Here is a 13,946-nt window from a genome sequence, read left to right as displayed (position 1 = left end):
TGAGGCGACATTTCACCCGTGAGTCTGTTGTGGTCACCTACTGTATTTGGTGCTTCCAGTGTGGCCTCCTGTTTATCAGTGAGACCCGACAAAGACTGGGAAACCGCTTGACCGAGCATCAGAAAAAGCAGGATCTCCCAGTGGCCACCCCTTTTAATTCTACTTCCCATTCCCATTCCGACATGTCAATCCATGGCCTCCTCACCTGTCGCGATGAGGCCACACTCAGGTTAGAGGAGCAACACCTTATATTCCACCTGGGTAGCCTCCAACCTGATGGCATAAACATTGATTTCTCGAACTTCCAGTAATGCCCCCCACCCCCATTTTCCCTCTCTCACCTTATCTCCTTGCCCGCCCATCGCCTCCCTCTGGTGCTCCTCCCCCATTTTCTTTCTTCCATGGTCTTCTGTCCTCTCCTATCAGATTCCCCCTTCTCCAGCCAATCAACTTCCCAGCTCTTTACTTCACCCCTCCCAGTTTCACTTATCACCTTGTGTTTCTTCCTCACTCCCCCCCCCCAATGTTCTAACTCTGACTCCTTGTCTTTCTATCTTCAGTCCAGCATTTTATGTGTGTTCCTTGTGATCGGACTGCAGTTTTAAATGTTGTTTGATTCCCAGCCTGTTGTGTATAGACCTGTGGCTGTCTCATCAGATTCATAGACCTAGTTAGTAAGATCACAAAATCTGCTTAAACGTGCATCAATTCACAAAGGCTAAAATTCTTCACTTACTTTCTGTGTATCGATGTCCTTTCGTATGGTCTCCATTTCCTTGTGCATCTTCTCCCGCTGTTTCTCAGCTTCACTTAGTTGAGTTGTAGTGTCCTGAAGCTCGGACTCTTTTTGCTTGGAAAGGAAAGCAAACACACAGCCATCACAACAAATCATTTCACAGAATTGTACAGCACAAAAGTTACGGTCCAGGTCCTTGTGTACATGCCAGCTGAACGAATCTAACTACCCCTGTACAATTCACCAGCTCTTGACATAGTTTATCCCTCTCTGTGTAGAGCCAGGCGCCTCCAGTGTTTATGCAAACAACACACACAAAATGCTGGAGGAATTCAACAGCTCAGGCAGCATCTATGGAAAGGAATAAACAGTCAATTATTCGAGCCCAAACAATTCATCAAGTTGGTCACTACACCGACAGAACAGAAAGTGTTGTTGTATGTTTGAGGTGCTGCTATTTGTCTGGGTTGCCTCCAATCTGACGATGCTTATGATGCAAATATGGTTTCTCCTACTCCTGGTAATTTCTCCCTTCCCTCTCCTTCTTTATTCTTGCATTCACCATTCTGGTTCCCATTACTCCTTCTATTCTCTTCGCCCACCTATCACTTCCCTCTGGTGCCCCTTCTCCTATTGGTCCACTCTCTTCTCCTATCAGATTCTTTCTTCTTCAGGCCTTTACATTTCCCAACTATCACCTACCAGCTTCTCAGTTAATTCTCCTCGCCCAGCCAACCACCTTCCCCTTCATCTGGCTTCACCTATCACCCTGCCCACTTCTACTTCTCCCCACCCCCACTTTCTCGTTCGGGCTTCTTCCCCATTCCTTTCCAGTCCTGATGAAGAGTCTGACCTCTTCATAGACATTGCCTGACATACCGAGTTGCTCCAGCATTTTGCATGTGTAGCTCTGGATTTCCAGCATCGGCAGAATCTGATTATCCAGGCAACTGTGAAACTAGAGAGCATGCTAGTAGACTCCCACATCTGGAATGAAGAAACTTTATTCGATGCTTCTATAATCTATAACCACAAATTTTAGATCGATGCCCCATAGTTTGCTGACCAAATGGGCAGCATGGTAGTGCAGTGGTTAGTGTAACACTATTACAGTCCCAGCGACTTGCATTCAAATCCACTGCTGTCAGTAAGGAGTTTGTACAGTCTCTCTGTGACTGTGTGTGGACATCCTCCAGGCCTCCAGTTTCCTCCCACATTCCAAATGGTAGCATATTAGATTAATAGGTCACATGGCTGTAAATGGGCCATGTGGACTAGCTGAGATGCAAGGGCCTGTTACCGAGCTGTATCTCTAAATTTAAAAAAAATATGTACAGACAGACTTTACCTCTTTATGCTCATCTCTTCTTTCTTTGATGTATCTTTCAATTTCTCTTGCATAAGCATCAATATTTTTCATTTTGTCTTTGACTTCATTTATCTGGAAATTAAAGGGTTATAGAGAAGTAAACATCTCTGTAAATTTTGATTCCTCTCTGCACAAAACCATCTATTTAATTTTTTGACGTCAGCTTCCTTAGGATTCTCTTGCACTCCTGGGAAAGTACGACCTGATGCTGGTCACCTGAAAGGGATTCATTTCTCCTTTTGCAATTTAATTTAGAGTCAGGGCACTACAACACATTAGCCTTTAGATCTAACGAAGTTCCCACTGAGCACAGTGCCCTCTCAGCTTATCCCAATCTCTTAAATTCGGCCCGCATCCCACAAAGCCTGCCGTCCGTGGACCTCTTCATTTGGCTAATCATACTCAATTCACATCGAGAACCCGACTGTCACATGAAGGACATGGAGCAGGAACTAAATTGAAGAAATGGCCTATTTCAGTGGTGTGGAGGCTACTGAATGAAACACAATACACACTCCATGGCCACTTTATCAGGTACAGGAGTAGAACCTGGAGTGGTCTTCTGTTGCTGTAGTCCATCCACTACAAAGTTCGGTGTACGAGTGCTCAGAGATGCTTTACTGCATACCACTGTTGTAATGCGTGGTTATTTGAGTTACTGTCACTTTGAAAGAGTACCTGGAGGAGACCCAAGTGGTCACCGCCTGTACCTAATAAAATGGCCACTAAGTATATATTAATCTTATGCTGCTGTAACCCATCCAACTTCAAGGTTTGACATGCCATGCATTCAGAGATGCTCTTCTGCACAGCAATGTTGTAACACATGGCTATTTGAGTTACTGTTGCCACCCTGTCAGCCTGAACCAGTCTGGCCTTTCTCCTCAGACCTCTCTCATCAACAAGGTAACACACATAAAAGTTGCTGGTGAACGCAGCAGGCCAAGCAGCATCTCTAGGAAGAAGTACAGTCAACGTTTCGGGCCGAGACCCTTCGTCAGGACGAACTGAAAGAAGAGCTAGTGGAAGAGCTCTCTTACTAGCTCTTCTTTCAGTTACTCCTGACGAAGGGTCTCGGCCCAAAACATCGACTGTACCTCTTCCTGGAGATGCTGCCTGGCCTGCTGCGTTCACCAGCAACTTTCATGTGTGTTGCTTGAAATTCCAGCATCTGCAGATTTCCTCGTGTTTGCGTCATTAATAAGGTGTTTTTAATGAAAGAGGCCTTTAAAAAACAAAGTCCTTTTGCCCACAGAACTGCCACTCACTGGATGATGTTTTTACCTGTTTTACCCACCTTTCTCTGTAAGATCTAGAGACTGGTGTGTGTGAAAATCTCAGTCGTTTCTGAAATACTCAAACCATCCCATCTGGCACCAACAATCATTCCATGGTCGAAGTCACTTGGATCACACTTCCTCCCCAATCTAATGTTTGGTCTGAACAACAACTGAACTTCTTGACCATGCCTGCATATTTTTATGCTTTGAGTTGCTGTCACATAACTGGTTGATTAGATATTTGCATTAGCGAGCACGTGCACAAGTGTACCTAATGAGGTGGCCACTGAGTCCATTTGAGACAATAATCTGGGGCTAAGCATTTAAACATTACCGACTGGAACACAAATAAATCAGTTTGCTCCTGACCTTATCCTGCATCTCCTTGTAGCTGGTACTTTTCCGCTCCATCAGCTCTTGCTTTTCCTCCCGTAGTTTATTCAGAGTTGTAGCTATTGGAGATAACTGTTCCCTAGATTCCTGCAAAAGAGCAAACTTGCATTGAAGGTGTTTGAATTTAATAAGTAGATAATCGTTAAAAATTGTGTATCAACTGCGTAACACTACAAGTTCTATTTAAGCTCACTGCTGCATACGCAACAACAAATGGTTTCTCATCTGAAGTTGTAGTCGACATGAAGCCCCAAATTTCTGCCCTAGAGAAGAGTGTGAACAACAAGAGACATGCAGTTCTCGGGTATATTGTCTCATATGCAAGGCTTTTCAGTAAGTAGTAACGAAACACTTGGATTATGGGGAAAGGGCCCCCACCACAAGCAGGTCCAACCCTGTCTTCACACTACACCTACAAAGGTAGGCTTCCCAGTCAAGGGCCATATGCCACAAAATAGACACTGACCTTTTCCCTCTCTGGCTCAACAGACTAAAGCCAACTGCCCGCTGCTCATATCTCAGAAACTTGTGGGGGAACTGTCCTCACTGGGTCTGAACACCTCCCTCTGCAATTGGATACTGGACTTCTGAACAGTCAGTCCACGTGGGCAGCAATGTCTCTTGTCCCATTATGCTCAGCACTGTCACTCCCTAGGCTGGGTGCTCAGCCTGCTGCTGTTCACACTGCTGACGCATGACAGTGTCACAGGATCCAGCTCAAACCGTGTCATCAAGTTTGCGGATGACACAGCGGCTGGCCTTATCAGGAACGATGACGAGATAAGAGTACAGAGAGGAACTGGAGCGGCTGGTAGATTGGTGCGAGAAGAACAACCTAAGCCTGAACGCGGAGATGATAAAGGAAATCACTGTGTACTTCAGGAATGTGTAGACGTACCACTCACCAATGAAAAAAATTGACTGCTCGATAAGAGAGAGTTAAGTGCACCAAGTTCGTGGGAGTTCACATCATGGATGGACTCACCTGGTCCCTTAATATCACCTTCCTGAACAAGAAGGCACAGCAGCACCTCCACTTCCTAAGAAGATTGAGGCAAGCAAGGCTCCCTACCCACACCTCCCCACCTTAACTGTGTTTTACAGGAGCACCATTGAGAGCATCCTGACAAGTTGCATTCCCATCTGGTCTAGGGGCAATCGAGCATCGGACCAGAAGTTCCTACAAAGGCACTTGAGAACAGCTGAGAGGATCATAGGAGTCGGGCGTCCATCGGGGAGATTTATCAGGAGCACTGCATATGCAGGGCCCTTACTACTATTAAGGGTGCCACCCACTGATACAGCATCCTCTGACTTTCTACCATCAGGCAGGAGACTACGATGTTTAAGAACGAGAATGGTTAGAATGAGGACCAGTTTCTTCCTCCAGGCCAAAGGGCTTCCGAACTCCCTGTCGCACCATATTTGAAGAGTCACTGGTTAATCTGTTCCATACCTTACAATATTTAATATTAATGCACTTTAGTTTGTTATTTATGTGTGATCATTTGTAAAATTTATCCTTACATTAGTTATTGTGCATTATGTGTGTTAAATGTACTTCTGTGCTTTACATCCTGCTTCGATGAAGTGTTGTCTTATTTCTATATACATTATATGGTTATATACATGTATATTAAGGTAGACAACTGGGTCAGCATGGGCCTATTTCCAAGCCATATAACTCTCTAACAGTAGAAGTCTTGTGTGACTTGGAGAAAGTAACCTTTGCACAAAGTGCACAATCTCCCTCAACTTCGAAATAGGGTCTATCGACCTCCTACATATGTAGGGTCACAATCCACTGATACTAACTGCAATCAACTGGCTTGCTGGCTCTGGATTCACTTTCAAGAACTTCAGTCCTGAGGGTCATTGGTTTAGTTTTTTGTTGTTTACATGATTTGTTTGGGTTTTTTTGGACATTGGGTGTTTGACAGTCTGTTTTAACGAGCCCTATTGGTTTTCTTTGTTTTTGGGTTGCCTGTAAGAAAATGAATTCCAAGGTTGAACATTGTTTTCATACTTAGATAAGAAATGTATTTTAAATTTTGGACTTTACAATTTTTAACTTGTCTGCTAGAAAAAAGCAGAATTTAGAATTGTTAGTTCTGAATTTTCTGAACAGAACATAAAGCAGATATTCTGAATAGAATATAAAGCAAATATTCCAGCTGGTGCTGAGAAATAATAGCAGTAGAACATTGTAAGATGGGGTCAGAAAGCTGAAGAACATTGTGGGGAAATGATTGGGGTAAAAACCTGACACTCGAAGTTAGAGTCATATAGCACTATGGTGCAGAAACAAGCCCTTTGGCCCATCTAGTCTGTGCTAAACTGTTATTCGGTCTCGTCCCATCAACCAGAACCTGGACCATAACCCCTCCACTCTCCTCCCATCCACGTAGTTACCTAGTTTGCTTTGCAGTGTAATAATAACAATTTATTTCTAGAGCACTTTTCACGCAGATGGTGTGTTCAATGTGCTTTACAATGGGATATAAGACAAAAAAGATGTTAGTTAAAAATGAGGTTAAATAAATAGGTTTTGAGCTGTCAATTAAAAGTGTCAACTGGGTCTGCATCCCTTATAATTTTAGGTATTGATTTCCATAGTTTAAGAGCAAAGTTCAAAAAAGTTGACCTGCCAAGTAGATAGCAAAGTAAGTGAAAGAAAGCCAGAGTCCTTAACAACGCTAATAATGTCATACTTGTATTTCCCTGTGTAGGGATTGAATCTCAGTGAAAAATTCTGCACTCTGCTCCTCCAGCTGTTGACGGTGCTGCATGTTGCTGGCGATCTGTAGTTTCTCAGCTCGGATCTCGTTGACAATGCTCTTCAGGTCCTGTATCTGCTCCTGCTGGTCCTGAATCATCTTCCTCTTCAGCTCGATTTTACTGGAAACTGCCATGGAAACAGAGCCATCACAGTAAGTGCAAATCAGCAATACTTTCGCAGCAGAAATTTGGGTCCTTTATTAATATTTAAGACACCATTATCACCCCTCAACCGGGGAGATAACCACTCACACCAACCCAGAACTGATTTCACAACCTATGGACTCACTTTTAGGGACTATGCAACTCATATTGTAGATTTATTTATTTAATATCATTATTTTCTTTATTCGTATTTACACAGTTTATTGTCCTTTGCACATTGGTTGCTTATCTGCCTTTATCATGCACAGTCTTTCGTTGATTCTGTTGTGTTTATTTGTTTTTAATGTGAACGCCCACAAGAACATGAATCTCAGCAATTGCAGATTTTCTCTCGTTTAAAATTAAAGATATACCAAGAGACCCGAACAGAAAAAATCTCAGCGATCTTAGGCTTTTAGGGTTAGGGTTAGAGAGATTTTGGAGATAGGCTGGTGTGAGAATCCAAAGGCATTTGGAAACAAAAATTAGGATTCTAATTGGGCAATTAGCTGACTGGAATAACAGATAGAACATGTTGGAAGAACTCAGCAGGTCAGGAAACATCTAAGGAGAGGAATAAACAGTCAACATTTTGAGCTGAGAAACTTCATCAGAACCCCAATTGGTGAAAGCAAGTACTTGTGCATTTAAAATTCTCTTCATTCCCCCCTACCTGTCTCCACTTGCAGCTGCATTTCTTGCTTCTCTTGATTGACTTGCTGCATTGTACGGTTCATGCTTACGCCCTGGAGCTTGGCAGCTTGCTGTGCAATCTTGCGCTCGACATCTCTCAAGTCTGTCTGGTGGAAGAGAAAGCACAGCTGTCAGTCACAAACATTTGAAACGGAATATCACAGTAGGAGTCAGGAAATTCCAGCGTGAACGCTTTCAAAGAGCCTTCCAATTATTCTCAATCCTCTGCTTTTATTATATAGCTTACACAACGTTCCCATTTCAAATACAAATCCAACTGCCTTTTAAAAGCGGCCATAAAATTTATCACCACCCGTTCCATCACAAACATAGCATGCCCATGATGCTCGTCTGAAAAACAGAAGAGGACATACCAACCAACAAAGCAACAGAGGAGCAGGGCTTGCTTCACTGTTGTTGCTTTGCCACTTGGCATATTCCCTGTTGTTGTGTTCTGCGTTGTTCTGCTGAGCATCGTAGGCACGTTGGTGCCAGAATGCGTGGTGACACTTGCAGGCCATTCCCCAGCACATCCTTAGGTGTAACGTTTGTCAGTGCAAATCACACATTTCACTTGTTTCTAAATACATGTGACAAAATAAATGAATCTGAAATCTGAAAATCTTTTTTCATCCCAGTAAAGTGAAGGCACTCTTCATCATAATTTGCTCTTTGGTCAGATTTACATCCAATTTACAAAATTAAAAAAAAAATTAAAAAGCCAGCCCTTGATTTTTTTTTTGTTTTCAGAGGTTACCCCATAACAACATGAAAAGGGCTTGTAGTTCCACTCAGGCTTAAAATTATTGCTTCCTACCTCATCTGAAAATTAGGTGGTTAAATAACCTTGACAATTACAGTCAGGCTTAATTCAAAACTCAATACTATTGTTGCAATAGCAAGGCATCTCTGCACAAACTTGAAAAATAAACTTGCTTAAAAGTTTTATTTATTTCTAGTTCTAGGGACAGCATAGTAACAGGCCCTTCCAGCCGGCACCATGTAACCAATTAACCCATACGTCTTTGGAACATGAGAAGAAATCGGAGCACCCAGAGGAAACCCATGTGGTCATGGGGAGAACGTACGAACTCCTTGCAAACAGCAGCAGAATTGAACCTGGATAGCAGGGTCTGTAATAATGTTGTGCTAACCACTATGCTACTATGCTGCCCTCTACTGGCTCTAAGTCCCAATGACATTCAGTGATAAACTTGCAAGATTTTAGCACAAACTACACAGTTGAAATTGTAAAGAGATAACATAACCAAATTAGAGGTAATACCCAGTTAATGGAAACCTAGCTCCCTCACATGGTTCTGCTCAGTAAGACAAAACCAGTGCATCAGAAGGGATTTTTTAAAAAACCTAGCAGATTTAGGCAGGAGCAAACTTGAATTATCAGAAAATGCTAAGACTAGTCATGTTTTTTGTCAAACATTTGACACTTTAAAGTTTTACAGATATATTCTAACTTTAAGTAAACATTAAAAATGTAAGTTATGCAATGTACACTGGACTCAAAAAAAGTCCTCCTATGAAAAGTGACAGCATATTGGCTTTGTTGTCATAAAAATACAATGTAATTAGCACAGTAAACACCATTTTGTTTTAAATATCTAAGGTAATGGATACGTTATGCTATCTACACTAATGATATTCTTCCAGTGTTACAGACCATAAACTGTCTGAAAGGACTAGCATGTTGCTCTAAAACTCCGCCACTACGCAACAAAGGACTGCCCCAGGATAAAGGGGAATTGGATGTCCAAATCTACAACTTACCACAATAATCACAGCCTCAGCAATCATGCATGGGTCTCTCACAAGGCAATTTAGTTTGTACCTCGTAAAAGGGGATATTTTTCTGCTATTTCAAAGCAATAAATCAAGAGGAAGTCCCAAAAGAAACAAGTGTATTCACACAACGTTCCACTTCAAATGTCGAATTAAATGTCAAATTGGTGGCGTAGAGATACCATCAGAGGTGTAAGGCGCTCCGCTAGCTGGCAGGTCACCCTTGGGCAAAATGCTTAACCACCACCACCTGCCTCCCCACCCCCAATCAGGGACATGTGAAGCCATGGGAACAGGTGGTGGATGGTCATATGAGGAGCTGGTGGATATCACAAGTCCTGGTTATGCCACCACTAACGCCAGGCCAACAATCTCTTGAAATCATTGATAATGGTTGGGGTCATCTGTCTTGTAAAGACACTGCCCAGAAGGCAATGGTAAACCACTTCTGTAGAAAAACTTGCCGGGAACAATCATGGTCAAAGACCATGATCACCCACATCATACAACATAGTTCATAATGATGATGATGATGATGATGATGATTATCTTAACATATCATTTGCACTACAATGAAACTTGTTTTTAATTTGTTTTCATTGTATCCTTTCTTGTAAGCATTGTGTATAATTTATGTTTAATGAGTTTTTCTTGTGAATGTTTGTGTATCTGATGCTCCATGCCAGTGATGTTGCTACAAGTAAGGTTTTCATTAAATACATTGAATTGTACATTTGACAATAAACTCAATTTTAACTTTTAAAACATCAGTTAGATCACATTGATGATTCATCTCTGTTGCCCCACTGTTTGAAGGGCATGACTGCACTGGACAGGATTTGAAGGAGTTTTACCAGAAAGTTGGCTGGGATGAAACAGTTCAGATTTGAGAACAGACTGGATGAGCTGGGTTCGTTTGCCTTAGAGCTGATTAGGGTCCTGATAGAGATATACAAAGTTATGTGGGGCATAGATAGGGAATGTAGTGGGAAACTTTTCTCAACAGCAGTGGAATCTATAACAAGAGGGTGTAGACTTGGGGGAAAAGGTAGAAAGGGGATCTGAAGACATTTTTTTCCTCACTCTGGTGGTAGTTGGTACTTAGAATGTCTTGCCTGAGATGTTGATGGAGGCCAGTACTCTCACAACATTTTAGTAATGCCTGGATGAGCATACTGGAAGATTATGGAACAATTGCTAGCGGGTGGGACTATGACAGACATGTCATCAAGGTGCTGTTTCTGTACTGTCTGACATCAGATCAAACAAGCATGGTTGCTGAAGAAGGTTAAGAGTAGGAAAGTGGGATGGGCATAGAGATTTAGGCTGCAAATTCCAGTCCTGATGTGATGTAATGATCTGTTTGGATGGCAGCCAAAACAAATCTTTTCACTGTACCTCTGTACATGTGACAATAATAAACTTATTTTAATAATAGTATCCGAGGACCTAGATGTTTGGCTACAAGGCTACCAATTGCCAATAACAGTTTAGACAACCTTGATATTAAAGATGAATACAGACAAGGATAGAGGTTTGTTACAATTACGAAGATGAAGAAAGGTACAGTGAGAGCATAAGAATGCTCGTGTGGTAAGAATTTCACAACAGGGGGTTAAGGAAAGCCATTGCATGAGACCGAGCACATATACTCAGTGGTCACTTTATTCGGTACACCCGAATGTCTGCTCATGAATGCAAATATCTAATCAACCGATGACGTGGCAGCAACTCAATGCATACAAGCATGCAGACATGGTCACGAGGTTCAGTTGCTGCTCAGACCAAACAACAGACTGCTTAAGCAACGTGATCTAAGTGACTCTGACTATGGAATGATTGTTGGTGCCAGACAGGGTGGTTTGAAAATCTCAGGAGGTGGCGCTGTTCTCCTTGTGACTGCGTTTCCTCCAGGTGCTCCCCGTGACCGCGCTCAGTATGTGCAGGAATTTAGCTCTCAGTCTTCTGCTCGTTGGGTTTATTTCTCAAGCTCTTTGGTCTGGAATTGGAATCGCTTTATTTTTGACCCATGCATTGATATAGAAGGACAGAGGTAATGATCAACTGAAACAAGGTGACTGTGATCAGTGAAGAGAAACCACTCAGTGTGGGAAACCAGCTGTCAAACTTCTGCAGTTTGTGTGATCTCATACTTTGTGCAAGCCTCCCAATCGTACTCAGCTGGAAGGAGCAGCAGCCGAGAGGTGCAGGAGATGGAAGCTCAGTGAACTGAAATCAAGAAATCAGGGAGGGAGGGATTAACTCCTCCCAGCGGAGTTCTGTCCGCAATGGGTGTGACTTCAGCTACACTCTGGCGCACAATTTGGTCACACTTCCCAGGGTTACTGTAATCACTACAGTATCAGAGATAACTTATTCCATTCAATTCCCACTAATGTTTGTAAGGAGTCTGTACGTTCTCCCCGTGGCTGTGTGGGTTTCCTCCAGATACTCAAGTCTCCTCCTACATTCCAAAGATGTAGGGATAAGGATTAAGTAAATTGTAGGCACGCTATGCTGGTGCCAGAAATGATGAATTTCACTGCATGTCTCAATGTACATGCACCAAATAATGTTAACCTTTCTTTCTTCCGAATATACTTTGCACCTCTTTCCACAGATGTTGCCTGACCTGCCACGTTCTCCAGCATTTTCTCTTTTATACTTTAGAACACAGCCTGCCTACTGGTACCTGGTATCTCTCCATGTGCGATATGTCTTGCAGACATGACTTTGCTGAGCCTTCTTGAGATATGAAGCGAGCAAGCTGAGTCTCCTCCTCCTCAATATCGCTTTTCAGGTGCTGAATATCTCGATTGATGCTCTGCAGTTTATTTCGAAGCTCAGGCAAATCTTTTTCTTTAAGTTCAGTGACTGTTTCCCTGCAGAACGGAATAAGTTTGATGGAAGTTTAAGTAAATGTTACAGGCAAAACAAAAATGGAGGCTGACCAAATGAGACAGAAAAATAGTTGAACCTTAAATAAATGCCTTGATGTATCTTGTGTAAGGTTGAGATTGCATCTGTTCCAGGCTTGTTTGTTATACGGCAAAACTCAATAGGCTTGTTTGTTTTACCAAAACTCATTGATGTTAATCTTGCTTCTGAATAAACTCAAATTTAGGCTGCATTTCTATAGATTGATGCAGCACCAAGTACTTTCCAAATTCAGCCATCTACACAAAATGAAATGGGGGCTTAAACAATGATATTATGGGGGGAGGATATGGTAGGATGCATAAACCCTGAGTGCAAAGGATTCCAATCAAAATAACATGGTTAAAATTATGCAGAAACGCTGCCTGGGCCCTGAGGTTAGAAATTTTTTTGGACCAGACCTATTTTCTCTTTCAGACTAACGAAAATCCTGATCTGCCTCCTCATTTAAGAGACAGAGAAGTACAGCACAGAAGCAGCCCTTCGGCACACCTAGTTCATGCCAAAACCAGTTAAACTGCCTACTCCCATCGAGCTGCACCAGGACCATAAACCTCCATACCCCAACCAACCATATACCTCTCCAAACTTCTCTTAAACGTTGAAATCGAGCTCGCATGCACCACTTCCACACTCCCACGACCCTCTGAGTGAAGAAGTTTCCCCTCATGTTCCCCTAAAACTTTTCACCTTTCACCCTTAACCCATAACCTCTGGTTGAAGACCAGAAAGAGCCTGCTTGCAATTACCCTGTCTATACCCCTCATAGTTTTGTATTAGGCAGGAACAGTGTGAAAGACTGCTAATGCGACATTAAACCCACTGTAAAGGGAGCACAAATTTAATCTAAAATTCAGTACATCCTGAAGAAATGGGATAATATCAGTGGAATTGGAGTAATTTTATTCAGAAATGAAATTAAAAAGGCCGGTTAAAAGGGGAAGGGTGAAGAGAATAAAGGAAATGTTTGAGACAGGGTGGACAGTGACACCAAACTGAATTATATATGTTCAGTGGCCACTTGATAAGGTACAGAGTATACCTAATAAAATGGTTATGGGAATGGAACCCGGGGTGGCCTTCTGTTGCTGTACACCACCTACTTCAAGGATTGACATTGATCTTTCTTTGTTTTTCACACCATTCTCTGTTAAATCCAGAGACTGTTGTGTTCTGATATGTGGTCTAAATTACAGCTGAACCTCGACTGTTTCTGCATGCTTTTCAAGAATAAGAATTAGTTTTATGCGTAGAGCTATTGCCACAGGATTGGCTGATTAGATATTTCCAATATACTTGCACACCGAGGTGGTGTGCAGGTGTGTCCAATAATGTGGCCACAGAGTGTAAGTGCTGATGCGGCTCTGAATGGGCAGAGAAGGCTTCCTAATCACAGCTGGCGTCCTGGAGAGTCTGTCAATCAGAGGGGAGAGGAATTAGCCCAGTGAGGCTCGGCAGGAAGCTCAGGGTTATCTTGTGGACTCTACAGTGTTTTGCAGTCTGCAAGTGCAGGTGACAATAAAAAATAAATTTCAATTTGCTTTGGGTATCCAGTGACTGCAATGGACAGCACGGTAGTGTAGTGGTTAGCACAATGATTTACAGCACCAGGTAACACCAGTTCAATTCTTGCCGTTGCCTGTACGGAGTTCGTACGTTTTCCCCCGTGACCGCGTGGGTTTCCTCCGGGTGCTCCGCTTTCCTCCCACAGCCCACAGACGTACCGGTTGGTAGGTTAATTTGTCATTGTAAATTGTCCCGTGACGAGGCTAGGTTTAAATTGGAGATTGCTGAGTGGTGCAGCTCGGAAGACTGGATG

At 42.6% G+C, this 13,946-nt stretch overlaps 1 protein-coding gene across 1 annotated transcript in view; it reads right to left on the bottom strand.

Annotated features, from left to right (window-relative positions):
• Positions 1-13,946, bottom strand: part of rad50 (RAD50 homolog, double strand break repair protein) — a 218,229-nt gene that overhangs the window by 70,597 nt on the left and 133,686 nt on the right. Inside the window, exons 15-20 of the mRNA XM_063053126.1 lie at positions 11,883-12,072; positions 7,374-7,500; positions 6,490-6,683; positions 3,755-3,865; positions 2,085-2,177; positions 737-850 (exon numbers count right to left, since the gene is read on the bottom strand). Coding sequence (XP_062909196.1) covers positions 737-850; positions 2,085-2,177; positions 3,755-3,865; positions 6,490-6,683; positions 7,374-7,500; positions 11,883-12,072 — 829 coding nt within the window. The remainder of the gene's footprint in view (positions 1-736; positions 851-2,084; positions 2,178-3,754; positions 3,866-6,489; positions 6,684-7,373; positions 7,501-11,882; positions 12,073-13,946) is intronic.

This window comes from Mobula hypostoma, chromosome 7 (assembly GCF_963921235.1).
Source record: "Mobula hypostoma chromosome 7, sMobHyp1.1, whole genome shotgun sequence".
Lineage (NCBI taxonomy): Eukaryota > Metazoa > Chordata > Chondrichthyes > Myliobatiformes > Myliobatidae > Mobula > Mobula hypostoma.
The sequence above is the reverse complement of the archived record's forward strand: the minus strand, read 5'-3'. Positions and strand labels throughout refer to the sequence as shown.